Source organism: Dipteris shenzhenensis, chromosome 14 (assembly GCF_047967505.1).
Source record: "Dipteris shenzhenensis isolate YYH24624 ecotype China chromosome 14, Dip_SZ_1.0, whole genome shotgun sequence".
NCBI lineage: Eukaryota > Viridiplantae > Streptophyta > Polypodiopsida > Gleicheniales > Dipteridaceae > Dipteris > Dipteris shenzhenensis.
In genome coordinates, this window is record NC_141609.1 from 22,691,760 (window position 1) to 22,707,171 (window position 15,412).

The following is a 15,412-nucleotide window of genomic DNA, read 5'->3' on the forward strand; positions in this document are numbered from 1 at the left end:
TCCTTTGTATGTACATTGTGCATACGTGCCTTTTCATGAGATTGACTGAAACCTCCAGATTTGAGTTCTTTAACCTCCTTCTCTAGATCTGCCAGTTTCTTTCTGCATTCAAATTCAAAATGGCCATCTATGTTGCAATAATGACACTTACCCTTGCGTCTCATGGGCCTGGGATTCATAGATGTTCTCGGTGCTGTATGGGAGATCATTGCATGATCGTTGCTTCTCGGTACTGTGTTAGAGATCAATGCATGATCGTTGCTTGAATTGGCTGTCTTTATAATACCCAAATCGATCCTCATAGTCTCTTCCTCATAGAGAGCATCTGCCGTTTGCTCCCAGCTGAGATTCTTGTTAGTCATCAAGGAACTTCTGAAATTATGCCACGAACTAGGAAGCGACTGATACAACTTGAGCTTCTGTTGCTCAAGGGGTACTTTGTAATCATCTCCTGAACAAGCTAGCTGATTAAAGAGTTCTTTCATCATGCGTATGTGGGTACGCAAATCCTTGCCATCTTCATAATGCAGATTATCAAGCTTATGAAATATATGCAATATTTCAACCTCAGAGTGTTTCTCATACCTCTGAATGAGCCAATCCCAGAGGATCTTGCTTGTGTCGCATGAAGCCTCCAGAATGATCTCCTTTTTCAAGCTTAGCCCAATTGCAGCTAAAGCTTTATCTTCTCTGGCCTGCCACAACTTGGCTTCTCCGTCAGCGTTAGGCTTCAACTCAGTTCCACTCACAATGGCGAAGTATCCTTCACCCTTGAGGTATAACATCATCATGCGTTTCCAAGCATGAAAGCTTGTTCCATCGAAGATAGGAACTAGGCGATGGAGGGAGCTGGACGTAGAGGACGACATGGCTCTGATACCAATGAAACAATTCACAACATAAACCAGAATACGAAAGATAGAGTTCAGAGTTCTTTTCGTAAAAATTACGTAGAATGTATACATGCTCTTATAGAGCTTGATCTCTCAATCATCGCCTATGATTTAGGCAGCAGGCTTGTGCAATCTTTGAATGCTCAACCTCCCTCCATGTGATACAGGGTGGTGCTTGCAATAAATACGTGCACGATGTCATCACGTGAAGTTCTATCAACTGCAACGCACAGGTCCCTGCTATGTGTATGTGTGCAATCATCATATTGTTGTGCGACAACAACGCACAAGTCCCCACTAGTGTATCTGTGTGTGTGTGCGCGCGTCATGCAACAGGGTACGATGGACAGTTATTCATTCCACAAAGGCCTTCCTTCACAGTGGTGTTGCGAGCCATGTACATGTATCCCTCTATTCCCCATGACTTTCCCCACGAATTCTTGACGATCCAAAAATCGCTTCCCTTCTCCGATCCCCAGCCCACGATGAGCATTGTATGGTCCAAATCGCTAAAGCTCCCTGGACATCCTTTCACATCATCGTATACACCCTGTTCTCTTACAGTAGTAATCAAGTCATGAAACTACGATACTATTTCAACGGGGCAGTAACTAGTCCTAGCGTTACTACAAGATACGCAAAGCTCTGAACATGAAGCATGGCTGAGCTTGTGAAAGTTACCCCGCTGTAGTATTCGAAATCTGTCGTGTTGGCATTGACCACGATCGCTACGGGCTGCTGCGCGACTGCACACAGCAACGCTGCCTCATCGTAGGGAGCAACCTTCACGAAACTGCTCAGTGTTGCTGCCTTTGGCTTTAGCCGCTGTTTCATACAAATTCACACACACACACACACACAGAGTCGTGTTTAGGGGTGCAAACAAGAGAGATCGTATAAAGACGTTAGAGTTCACTGACATCTACTTATCACCCTTCTACGTCGTTGAAATAATAGGTTGATGGGAATCAGCAAGGTCGATTTACTGACCTGCAATGGCTTTCTGCAATGCACAGTTCTCCCTGTGTTAATATTGCCGTATGGATACTCTGCTTCCGAGCTGATGCCCCCATTTTGAATGGTCCAGTTGAACGCAGCATTTGGCCAACCCCCCTTGCAACCGTGGACGCGTGGTCCTTGAGCGCAGCTCACGATCTCCTGCTCGGAAAGGCTGATGAGTTCTCCAGTCTTGATGGCGCGCGCACCCTCAATTGCCCCCACTGCTGTGAACGCCCAACAACTTCCTGCAGAATGTAGCGTACACAACTTTCACCACCGGTATTCCATCAGCGAGCACGAAGTGTCCGCCTCGAATGACAACAGAAAACTAGAGCGCGGATACCCTACTAAAAGAACGTTGAATATCCCCCTTTTATCCACTCATACTCAGTCGCAGCACAGCCACAGCGCGTCGCGACCAAAAAAAAAGAACAATTCCACTCCAAAACGCAACGCCGTATTCGACGAAAAAACCCAAAAGACACTCTGAAATTTTGGCCAGCAGGCCTATAAACAATAGACGGAAGGAAAGACCTCCGGGAAACTGAAGATCACTATTCCACGCTACAATTATCAGAGTGGCGATCCAACGATACGCACCGCTCAGACATGCCGCAACAAGGCGCCCAGCAACCCACGCAACAGAGAAGCGATCAACGAGAACAGAACACTTATCGTTACACCCGCAGAACCCTGCACAGCCAACAAAAACAACAAAGCAAAACACTGCTCGCGAACGCACGCAAAACCCACCGACGATAACAGCATCACGGATTTAGCCCTAGCAAACACCGTGACCCCTCAACGCCCGAATGACACCATGTAAAAGAAGTTAGAAGAAGAACGCAATTTCCTGCAGCGTCCCGCAACCCGGACCAAAAATCCTGCGTGCAAAGCATCAGACACATTGCCTTCATCTCATGCCACTGGGGACTCACAAACGGCAGATGATTGATATGTACCGATCAGAGGAAGTGCAGTTGTTTAGTTTGTTACCACAATAATCCCCTTGGTTTTTCACGCTCGTCACTGCTCCTTGCACCCTCCAATCAAAATGAGCGGGAAGAGTTTCGCTGATGCACCGGGCAGGTCCACCTGAGTTGTTATAAGACTCGTCAGCTCCGCAACGATGCGGTTCTAGAGACGGAGGCAACCGGCCCGAGCGCCGGGCTTTAAACTCCTCGTGAGTGAGATCCACAAACTCGTTCAGTCCCAAGCGATACGAAGACTGCTTGCTGTTGTGCTTGGAGATGTAGTTGAGGTTACTCTTGAAAGTCTCATATCGGGATTGTCGCTCGGCAGAGTCAAGGTAATTCTTCTCGAAAGTGGTAACCCACTGATCGAAGAGGAGGGGTTCGGAAAGAGGCTGATGATCATGCACGAAACTAGAGAGGATACGAGGCGATGGGTGAGTGGCGATGGCGAAGATATGAAAGGAGAGAGAAACCAAAACGGGGACGTACTGCAAGATAGCCATTGTTGGAGACGATAAGAGGCCTAAGGTTCCCTTCTGCATGGAGTACATTACAAGTCTCTGTAATGTCTCCTTTTATAGACACGTAAATTCAAACTCGGGTAATCTCTAACTCCATCTCTTGACCACAGGTCTTAAATAGTCCAAAGTCAAAAATAAAAAAGTTAGCTCCTGCTCCATTGTCGGCCTGCATGCCCAATCAACTTCATCATCATGTATGAGCACCTTTTCTTGACCCATTTGAAATTTCAGATAGCTTATGTTATATTACATAGAGAACTCATAATCGCACCTTATATATATTTTTATTTATTTCACCTTTTTTTATATTTTCAAGAGTTCTTGTGGGGAGCTTCCTAGAAACTTAGGTCTAGGGTCCATGTAGATTATGTCATGGGGAAAGTCCTCCCTCGAAATTTCAATATATGTTAAAAAGATTTTAAGATCGTCATGTCTCTAGCCAAGCACCAATCGGTAATAATCATCTCCTTGTCTGTGAGACTTTGATGAACATGAAACAATTATAGTCCCCCTTCCCTAATCGTCATACTGCATGAAAGAGTCGAGACTCACAATTATTGTACCTAACCATTTTCTTAGTGGAAAGGTATCTTGTCATTTTTTCAATACTCCTAGTTTCAATGTAGAAACATGCATGAGGGATTCTTTCTACCCTCTTTAGATGGAGATTTGAACAAAAATGTGCACTATACTTGGCTTCAATAGACCGTTCTATATTACACCTCTTGATGGCATGCTATAAATGCGTATAAGCTAATTATATCTTATCTTTAAGATAGCATCAGCCAAATATATAGCAATTAAGACAACAAAATTCAACTCTTAAAGGATCCTACATGGTAATTTTCAAAGGTTAAGATCAATCCAACACATACAACATTGTAATTATTCGAGAACTCTTGTAAAGGAGAAACATGCAATTTTCAATGAATGGTGTTAGTACTATAAAAGTTAGATTTTGCATGGACAAGAATCCTTAACACCATTCATACATAACGCACTTGAATACAAGTAGATTGAGTTACATGTTTAGCACTTGGATAGGACAATTCAAAACAAGAATTGAGTCATGTACCTCTAAACCATTTAGCTAATTTGATTCCTGATTCTTTGTTTTGTGAGGATAACACAATCGTGTTGAATTATTTTTTTAAAGCTATCATGCTTGTCTTCCCTATGATAAATTTTAGATTCGTCTTCTTTGCCCATCATTATATTTTGTATTCCATAATATTCTAATGTAGGGTCAAGTCTTTCCTACACTTTGAGTGTGTACAAATCATTTTCATCTTTGTGTGCCCCCAAGTGACATCTTTTTCCTTCACAAGTCTTTTTGAGACTTTCATAATTAAAACATCATTTATAGTTTAAATAATACACAAAATAGTGAGTCGAGACTAAAAAGAAGTAACATGGATTTGTTGGCATGATCTACAACGTCATTTCTAGTTAGCTCAATTCACAATAACAATGAATATCTTTGTCCTCAAATCAAGCAATGTTGGTTTTAGCACTCTAAAAAATTATTATTCCTTAAAGTTTCAAGAGTGCTTGAGAGCGCATGATGAGAACAATTCATAATATACTTGTCTTTGTAATGTTTGTGATTGTTGAGAGAATATTAATCATGGTATGGGGGGTGCACTACTAAGAAACCTTGTGTATCTTGTGCATTCAAGGGGCATTAAAAAAACCCCTCAACTTAAATTTCCACCCAAATAAAACCACCCATTTGGACTACAAAGAAACCTTGTGTATCACGTGCATTCAAGAGGTATATAAAAAACTCCTCAACTAAAATTTCTTCCCCATTAAAACCACACATCTTTACTTGTCAAAATCAACGATTTTTTTCCTAAAGTTAAATTAAAAAACCCGTCAGGACTCCTATTGTAATCTTGTTCAATTGTCTTCAGAACTTGAATTAAAATAACACTCCTTTTGAATGCACGTGGTACAATAGGGTGACCCACCCGAGATCAAAGTACAAGGGGGACTAGGACATCTATGTGTAATATCATGGTTCTAGCAAACTTAAAAGCTAATATACTTGCTACAAAAGAAATTATTACAAAATTTCATCCAACACTCTCAAAAAGTTGTTATTCCAACTAAATATGAAACTATGGAGTTATTACATGTATACTATCTTCTTCCATGAAGATGAATCCATAATTTAAATTCTCATATTATTCATTTCAAGGGTTATTGAGAAAGAACTAGCCTCAAATAATATTAAACCCATAGAATGTGCATTACATAGCTACAAGATCAAATATTGTGAGTCTTAGCTAATGTCATAAGTTCCATAGTGCATGCGAGTCTTAACGAGTTATTAGTTGTTGAACCATAAGCATGACTAATAGAGTGAGCAGACAAAAGTAGAAACATACCAAGCTACTTATAAACCTATACTGATCTACGTCATATCTCGCATCACCTTTACATTTTGATGCTAACTTGTGTGAAGTATTGTAAACTACTTGAGTCTCAAGAATTCCATGTATAAACCTTTTCTCTTTTCTCCACAAAACTTTCATATCCATAATCCCTCTTTCTAAGTGGCCCTTTAAGCCTAAAATCTATAAAAGTCTTCTTTAGAACAAATAAATTTTCCTTAAAGGAAATGACTATGCGCATTCAAAAAATGTTTCTCAGTAAAGAATGATGATTCCCAATAATAGAAAGTTTGAGCATACAAGCACCATTTGTGAAGAAAGAACATAGTTATGATTTCCAACCTAATAAATGGCTTGACCCTAGAATCATTCTTAAAGAAAGGGGCAGGTGGTGGTGATGGTGGGTGGGGGAAGGGGGGGGGTTGGTTGTGGTGTGGTTGTTTTGGGGGGCAGAGGTGAGGGATGGGGTTATCATTATATTGAAATACCAAATACACTAGATATGGAAATGTTCCATACATTTAGATCTAGGAAATAATTAAATGCATTGATTTTTAAAAAGAACTCTTTACAAAGAAATAGATAAGTTTAAAACACTTGACAATTTATCAACCAAAATATTGATAAGTGCACTTTGTGATGGACATTTATTTTTTATAGATCAATATCTATGACTTTGGATAGGCAAAAAAATTGTTTGCTTCACAATTCCTCTTTTCATGGAATTCACGACTTATGATATAATTATGGTGAACACTTTAATGAATATAAAACTATATAACAAGACAGTCTACATTTAGTACCCTCATAGGGAGACTCTCTTGCACAACAACACAAAGCACCCACATACACACACACAGATGCATTTTCTTAACTAAAAATAAAACTTACAGGCACGTCTATTTGTGCATCTACAGACCTGCATTTATAGGCATGTCTATATAATAGACAGATGCGCCTATAGATGCGCTTTTAGATGCTTTGTAGAAATTTAAAAAAAATAGAAAGACGCATACATAGACGCGCTTATAGACGCTCTACAGAATCTTTTTTTTTTATAAAAGCAGAATTTTGTGTGGTTGAACAGAATGCTGTATATGTTGTGTATGCTATGTGGTTACAAGAATCCCATTTCCACATTGTGCAATTCAGTTCTTATAGCCAACCGCATTTTAATTAGCATGATTCTAAGCACGTCTATAGCCGACGATTACAATTCCGAATAAAACATTACAACTCCAAAATGTTTAGTTCACAAGGCATTCATTGATAGAATGTTGCACAAGGAAATTGAAAGCCAAAAAAATAAAAGGAGTGTATATTAATTTATAGCCCAAAAAGTGCTTATATGTACATATATCACAAAGCCAAGCCACGTAAGCCACGTCCTGTGGCTTCAACTATAAAAAATAATAGGAGTATATATACAAGAGAGGCACGAAGCCAAGCCAATGGCTTCAAGTACAAAAAAGAGTAGCTAGCACTACTTCTATGATTAATCTAAGTTCTCCGCGTCCTCACTTCCTTCTTTGCTCCCTTCTTCGCTCCCTTCTTCCTCATCTTCTTTGACCTGATCAGTCCTAGGGCCCTATAAACGAGGAACAACATGTATCAATGTATGAAAAATCAAATCTTTATTTACAATATTATTGGTTTTGGTGACTGGGCAGAGTCATTTCTCTTTCTTGTAGTTATTTTTTGATGATTATATCCAATAAGTGTGGAATTTTACATTTTTGGCCTAAAGAACCATCGAGTTTCTTTGTAAAGAAAATGACGAAGTGCTGGACCCAATCTTGTTTTAGCTTCCTACTCAGTAAAACAAATGTGCGGAGTGGAAGGGAGCGATTCTTGCTGCACTTAACCCCAAGGATTGTGGATAGGAATTGTGCTACTTCCTTGAGGCAATGGTCAAGGATTGTGCAAAGCAATATGCCGTCTCTATGGATCAGTGTGCCCTTGGTGAGGAGAGATTGTACTTCGAGAAACCTTGCATTAGCAAGCCGTTTAGGGTATTTGCCACCTTGTGTTGGCAGTGAGAAAGCCTCTTGAATGACTGTACTATTGAGGATAATGTTGAGTGGGCTCGGTTGTACAGTGATTGTACCGTACCTGCGAACCTTTGCATTGCTGGAGTAGTAAGATTGGAGAAAGTCCTTGATGTATGTGGTCAAGGTAGGACTGTCCTCCAAGGATTTGAGGCTCTCATGCAAACTGCCTAGACCCTGTTGCTCTAAGTAAGATATTGCTTCCTGGGAAAGAGCATAAGTCGATGTGGGTGGCCAGACAAGTTCCAGTGACTAGGCCCTGTCAATGGTTGTGTAGGCCAGTGGTGACTGGGGTGGCAATTGTTCTGCTTAGTCATGCATTGAATCTTCTTCGGAGCTATCACTTTGGACCACGAATGCATGTGATCGCCATGGTTGAAAGGAGGTAGATGGCTGCGAACTCTAGAGGGGGTCTCGTGGTTGAGGCAGTGGGCTATTTTTGCGCATCCTCTTTAGTGGCGGCATCTTTTCTGAACCTGCATCCATGTGCATGTAGTGTACCATTGATCATTAGATTGATTGGCATGCCAGTATGACCTTTCTATGTGTGTGAGAGAGAGAGAGATCTTATTTTTATACATGCTTTGAGAGTGTGGAATGAAAGTGTGTGGTACAATTATTCATGCAATCATCTATGTGTTTAAGCGAAAGCGTGTGAGTGCACGTGACCTAGTAGCTAGGTAGGGACTAACTATATGCTTTTTTTTGTTGGGATTTTCATAGGGCAGCTAGAACTCAGTCATCACTTCTGAGCCCTAGGTAAAATTGATTGATGCTACCTATATGTGCGAAGACGTACATATGCAAGTGAGTTCTCGTGATATAATCTAATCCTAACTAAGGAAGACTTGGTTTCCCAAATCTTCATTTTTGTCGGGGATGGCTTGCATGTTGATGTAGTACCGCTTCAGTCGGCTCCCATTTATTGTTGTGTTGAATTGGACTCCATCCAATGTTTCTAGCAGCACAGCTCTGATGGGATTCATCTTTCATACTTGGTATGGTCCTTAACCTAGATACTTCAGTTTCCCCTTGTGTACTTTGGCATTGTACAACAAGACTAGGTCACCTTCCTTGATGTCTTTAGCTTTAAGGTTTCTGTCAAACCATGCCTTTCTTCTGTGTTTCTCTGTTGTCATGGCATGGTAGGCGACTAGTCTTTTCTCTGTATGCTTCTCCAACTGACAGAGCCTTTCTTTCAAGGATTCATGGTCTCCCATGCCTATCATGTAGGTGACCTGAGTTCATTTCCTGACAGCGGCACCAAATGTTGGCTCTTTCCTAAGGCTTCCATAGGAAGAGCAGGGTTCTCTTAGTATGCAGGGTCTTGAGGCTTTTTGTCACCTATAGATATATCGGGGTTGTCAGTTGTAGTATATGTGTAGCTTAGGACCTCGAGTCATGCTCTAGTGAGAGACGTAGGCTTAAGTGTGGTAAGCAAACAAAGTGCATGCATGTGTAAAAGGAACGTGTATCATCATGATTGAGGTAATGAAGGATTTTGCCTTCATTAGGGGTTGTAGGGTTTAGGAGGAGTTTAAGGGTTAGAAGGAGGTTCCAGGATTAGAAGGAGGTTCTAGGGTTAGAAGGAGTTCCAAGGTTTAGAAGGAGGTTCCAAGGTTTAGAGAGGGGTTCCAAAGTTTAGGAGAGGTTCCAGGGTTGGAAGGAGGTTCCAAGGTTTAGAAGGAGTCCAAGGTTAGAAGGAGGATCCAAGGTTCAAGGTAGAGTACATGGTGGAGAACTCGTCTCCCTCGTAGATCATGGAGTTTAAGGGTTGAGAAATAAAGGGTTTAGGGGGAGCATAGGAGTGTGAGAGGAAGAAGGTATAAGAGCATGGGGGAAGAAGAGAGAGGAGGGAGGAGGAGGAGGAGGAGGAGAGAGGAGGAGGCAGAGATGGGAGGAGGAGAGAGGAGGAGGAGGAGGAGGGAGGAGGAGGAGGAAGAGGGAGGAGGAGAAGGGAGGAGGAGGAGGGAGGAGGAGAGGGAGAGGATGGGTTGCAAGGTTGGAGGAGAGGGGAGGAGGAGTTGCAAGGTTAGGGCAAGGAAGCATGGACACGTGAGACAATTGCTTGGAATACCAAAGTAGAACTTGACACAATGCCCCAAAGAGTGTGGGCTTCATTCCATTATGGGGTATTTATACAAGTTAGAGAGCTTCTCTCTCTGCATGTAGGAATTGTAACACATTCTCTCTCTACATGTAGAAGTCGTATGTAGTTGTAACACATTCTCTTTCTACATGTAGAACTCACATAGAGAAGTTGTAACACATTCACTTTCTACATGTAGAACTCGCATATAGAAGTTGTAACACATTCTCTTTCTACATGTAGAACTCATATAGAAGTTGTAACACATTCTCTTTCTCCATGTAGAACTCGCATATAGAAGTTGCATGTAAAAATCGTATGTAGAACTTGCATGTAGAACTCGCATGTACAAGTCGTATGTAGAACTTGCATGTAGGAGTTGTATGTAGAACTTGCATGTAGAACATGCAAATTGGATTTCTAAGAGGGATTATTTCTAGCCTTATGCAAGTAGAAGTGAAGCTTTGCCGCTACTCTACACACACATTCTATTCTACCTAAGTCCATGTTGGCACAGACACCAAAGAAAGGAAATAAGTGGCGGGTTTGTGTGGACTTTCGTCCTTTGAATGCATGCACTAAGAGGGATTCGATTCTTTTCTTTTCCCATTCCAAGATGAAATACTAGACCAAGTAGTAGGGCATGAGATGTATTATGTATGTGATGGGTATTCTGGGTACTTTCAAATTCGTATTCAATAGGAAGATCAAAAGAAAACATCATTTGTCACACCTTGGGGAGTTTTTGCTTACAGAGTGATGCCTTTTGGGTTGACCAATGCACTAGCTACATTTCAAAGGTTTATGAGTCAAGTGCTCGAGCCTTACTTGGGAAAGTTCATAAGGGTGTTTTTGGATGATTTTGGCATTTATTCTCGGTGCATAGATGACATGGAGAAGTTAAAGATGGCCTTAGCTATGATTGATGAAGCAAAAGGGTGTCTAAATCCTAGCAAGTGTCATTTGACTCAAATAAAAGTTGTCTTGTTGGGGCATATTATGTCTGAAGAAGGCTTGCAAATGGATCCTAACAAGGTTCAAGCAATCATGGCATTGCCAAGTCCTAAGAGTGTCACTGGTGTTCACAGAATTCTAGGAAAGAGCAAGTATTATCAACGCTTTTAAGATGATTTCACAGAGATAGTGCATCCCATGAACTTGTTGACAAGAAATTAAGGAGTATCTTTCCAATGGGGTGTGGAGCAACAAGAGTCTTTTCAGCAACTTAAGGAGTGTAGAATCCCGTAGTATAGAATAGATGCATCTTGCAAGAGGTGTGAGAACACAATGAAAGAAAGATGGTAGTTCTCTATTATGATTGTGAGAGAGAGGTATCTCTCTTATACAAAGGGGGAGAAGATAATACCTTCCCCACATAAGTGGCAATTAGCCCCTACATCAGTGGGAATCAATCCCTATATCAGTGGGATTGCCTTTGTCTTACATCATCACTTAGGTCACACACTAGACACATCATAGCATTTGATGTGCCTTTACAACACACACAAACACACATGTGACTCCCCTAGATGCACACATGCACCATAGAGCAAGCCCTTGATCATACTTATCCCAACATACCCCCCCTCAAGGGGTTGCCTCTTGCAGTGTCAAGGATACATCTAGTCTCATAGTTTCTCATGCCATCTCATGGTGGTCAAGGATAAATCTATGGCTAGGATCTCATGCTAGAAAGGGTTCCCAAGGGTGTGAGGTTCATAGAAATGGGATAGACAAAACACATATCACATGGTCTACATCATATGGTGACCAGAGGTGATTTACATAACATATTCTTTTTGGAGTACTTCTCTAGGTAGAGAACCTCAAAATTTGACCAAGTGATGATAAACAAAAAAGACAAAGTGCCTAAAAAGCATAGTCTTCATAGGAGGCATCATCTTGTGGAGGCACATCAAATGAAAGTAGATTAGCAGTCTCTGACTTTGTAGTTGCTTCCTTTTTGGCTTTACAATACTTTTCATGGTGATTGTTTTTGCCACAATGTTTGCATGGATTGATCTTGAAGCAATCTTTTGAGAGGTGATTAGTCTTCCCACAATGTTTGCAAGGTGAAAACTTGCCCTTCTGAATTTTTATGGCATAGGTTGTGTCATTGCCTTTCCGGAGTTCCATGTGCCTTTCTTCTTCTTGAAGAGCAATAATAGGACCTTCAAGAGTGGGATTAGGAAGATTTTTCAAAGTGGTAACAACATGATCATAATCTTCAGGCATACTTTTGAGCAACACTGCCATTGCATCATCTATAGTGATTGGACTAGAGTTGATAGAAGCAAGTTGAGTCATGAGACTCCACATATGATTGACATGGGTAGCCAAAGGAGTGCCACTAGCCATCTTCAATTCAAAGAAAGCAATCTTAACAGACAATTTTGAGATGTGAGAGCTAGCACCAAAAATAATGTCAAGCTTCTGCCAAGCTTCAGAAGGAGACTCCAAATGAGAAATGTGATGAATATAGCCATCTCCTAAGCTAAGAGCAATGATGCCATAGACTTTCTCCTCTCTAGCAAGATCTCATGCTAGATGTGTCGGAGCTGAGGATTCTCCAGCATTAGAGGCTGTTGAAGAAGTAGTTGAAGCAGGTTTGACAAGCCCCCAGAGGTTTTCCCTCATCAATGCAAACTTAACCTTCATCTGCCATGTGTGAAAGCCTTTACCATTGAACTTATCCATATTCAAGAAGGTAGCCATGAGAGGGTCTAACCCAAAAATGGGCAGTGTCTACTCTCTTACAAGGCTAAAAAGAGTTGAAGAGCTTCAAAGTACAAGCATTTGGACTAGCAAAGGCTTGCAACCAAATTCCATACTACAAAACATAATGGAAATGATGCTTCAACTTGCATGCTTCATAGAGGTGGCTAAATGAAAGTATTCCAAGCAAATCCAGGTATACCAACTCAAAGGAAAGCTGTAGCCACAGTTGTATTGATGCTATTCAACACTTTTAAACATCAGAAATGCTAAAGTAGCATCTAATGTAGCATCAATCTCACAACATTGTCAAAACTGTCCAAAACAGAAGCCTGAACTTGGAGAGTGCAATTCTCATAGCTCATAGCTCTATTCAAAGGGATTTTTATGTAGTAAGAAAGGCCTTATACCAGAGAAGGGCTACCAACAAGAAGGGCAAAATGTTGCTCCAGGTTGCCCTATAGATGCTTGAGAGAACCGACTAGTTTTTTGTCTGTTGTGCCTCCATCTCTTGACCAAATGAGCTCAGGTTTCAACAACAGCTTGCCTTCAGTGTCATGTAGTTCGGGATCAGAGGAATTTGCAAAAGGATAAGCACAGAGGCAACATTGCACGAAAGTTTGTCGAGGAGTCTGAGTGTTGGCATTGCGCATACAATCGAAATTTCCCTAAATACTTGCAGTTGGAAGTTTTCCCATATGTGAGGAGTCTGTAGCTCAAAGGGTTTGAGCAATGGTCGCTTGTAGGCAGAGAACAGAGCTCTCAAAGATTTGGGGAAGAAGGAGGAAAATGGAGAAGATGAAGAAGTTTTGAGAAACTAGTAGTTTATGCTAGAGAAAGAATCTAATGCTAGGCTAGGCTAGATCTAGAACCTAAGGCTCTGATACTAAGAGTAGAATCCCATAGGATAGAATAGATGCATCTTGCAAGAGGTGTGAGAGCACAATGAAAGAAAGATGGTAATTCTCTATTATGATTGTGAGAGAGAGGTCTCTCTCTTATAGAAAGGGGGAGAAGGTAATACCTTCCCCACATAAGTGGCAATCAGCCCCTACATCAATGGGAATCAATCCCTACATCAGTGGGATTTCCTTTGTCTTACATCATCACTTAGGTCACACACTAGACACATCATAGCACTTGATGTGCCTTTACAACACACACAAACACACATGTGACTCCCCTAGATGCACACATGCACCATAGAGCAAGCCCTTGATCATACTTATCCCAACAAGGAGGCCATGAGTAAGGGCCCAATATTGAAGCCCCCTGATTGTGGTCTCAAGACTTTTATGTGAATCCAAGTGTATCTTTGCATTCAGTTGATGCTGTATTGCTACAAAAAGGAGAGGCAGGTAGAATGCAACCCATCTATTATGCCGAGGATTACCAAAAGGCGAGCGACAAAAAGCGAGCGAGCCAAAAAAAGCGAGCAATAAAAAATAATAAAATATTTATAAATCCCCCATTTCAGTAGCAAGAAATAATAACTTATTCAAAATTCCATATGTTTCCTCAATGCTAAAAGGATAAATATGCATATAACTTTCTGAGTCACTAACACTAATTTCACATCATCCATGAGATAGTTTGTATGTTCAATTTCCAATTTATTGTTTGTATTAACGACAAACCCTACAGTAACTGCAATCAAGTTCTCTCTTTCCACTAGAGTAATTGAGATCATCAATGCAACCTTCCACACAAGTGGGCTGTTTCCAAGGACTCCTTGCATGGATTAGTCTAGATTCCATGCATATGTAAATGTTTAGCTTTTTTAACTCTGTTCACTCTTGGAATGAAACCCATGTTTCTTTGTTACTGGAAAAATATCCCTCCCTAATGTAGCATGACCCTGTTTGGACTTGTAAATCAAAAGATACAAGGATGTGAAAATGTCCTCTTTTTGCAAGATGTCAACATATCATTTTTTTGGCCCAAAAGATGAGTTTTTAACATCCCTACATCTTTTTATTATCAAATATAAATGATATAATGTTACATGTCAAATCAAATGACAAGGCGTGATTTAGATCAATATCATGTCTTTTTGCACCATCTAAAAAAATTGTGTGCATCAGAATATGAAATTTGTGAGATTCTGTCCAATTTTTTGCACCAAGTTTAAAGCAAGGTTTTCCATAATGGGGAGCGAGAAGACACTATCTATTTTGGCAAAAAAAGAAACCCAAATTTAACATCCTCTACCTTTTAATTTCACTTTGGGGATCACTCTTCATAAACCCATAAAGCATGTGCAAGCAAGCATGTATTTTTTGTCATGTAAATGATTGAACCCATGTATGTGTTTACATTTTAAAATATCTACATATATAAATTACATTAAGTTGCTATTTTATAAATCCCCTCAATGCACAAAAGTGGTATGTTACATGTTTATGAGTGACCCCCCAGGATAATTGCCAAACCCAAATGGGGTCATGTTACAATAGTCCTTAACTTTAGACTACTAAATTTCAAGAAATGTGACACATAACCACTCTTTTGAATACTTTATACTTAAAGCAATTATTTTATAAAAAACTTAGATTCTTTCTTTGCGTGCTTGATTTTCCAATCACTTCAACTAATTGTCGCTCGCTTTTTTGGGCTTGCTCACTTTTTCTCGCTCGCTCTATTGATTGCCTCTATTATGCTAGCCGATAGCTTACAGAGGTGGAAACAAGGTATGAAGAAATGGAGCAGCAAGCCCTCTCTTTGGTGTTTTCAGTCAGAAAGTTTCGCTCCTATTTATTACCTCGGCCATTTTT

The 15,412-nt window shown here is 40.6% G+C and overlaps 1 protein-coding gene across 1 annotated transcript; it reads right to left on the bottom strand.

Annotated features, from left to right (window-relative positions):
- Positions 1-1,218: 1,218 nt before the first annotated feature.
- On the bottom strand, positions 1,219-3,369 carry LOC147894343 (cysteine protease XCP2-like). Its single transcript, XM_087385287.1, has 4 exons — positions 2,889-3,369; positions 1,884-2,137; positions 1,575-1,718; positions 1,219-1,443 (listed from the first exon to the last, which is right to left on the bottom strand). Exons 1-4 carry the CDS (start codon positions 3,367-3,369, stop codon positions 1,219-1,221), a joined length of 1,104 nt encoding a protein of 367 aa, XP_087241413.1.
- Positions 3,370-15,412: the final 12,043 nt, after the last annotated feature.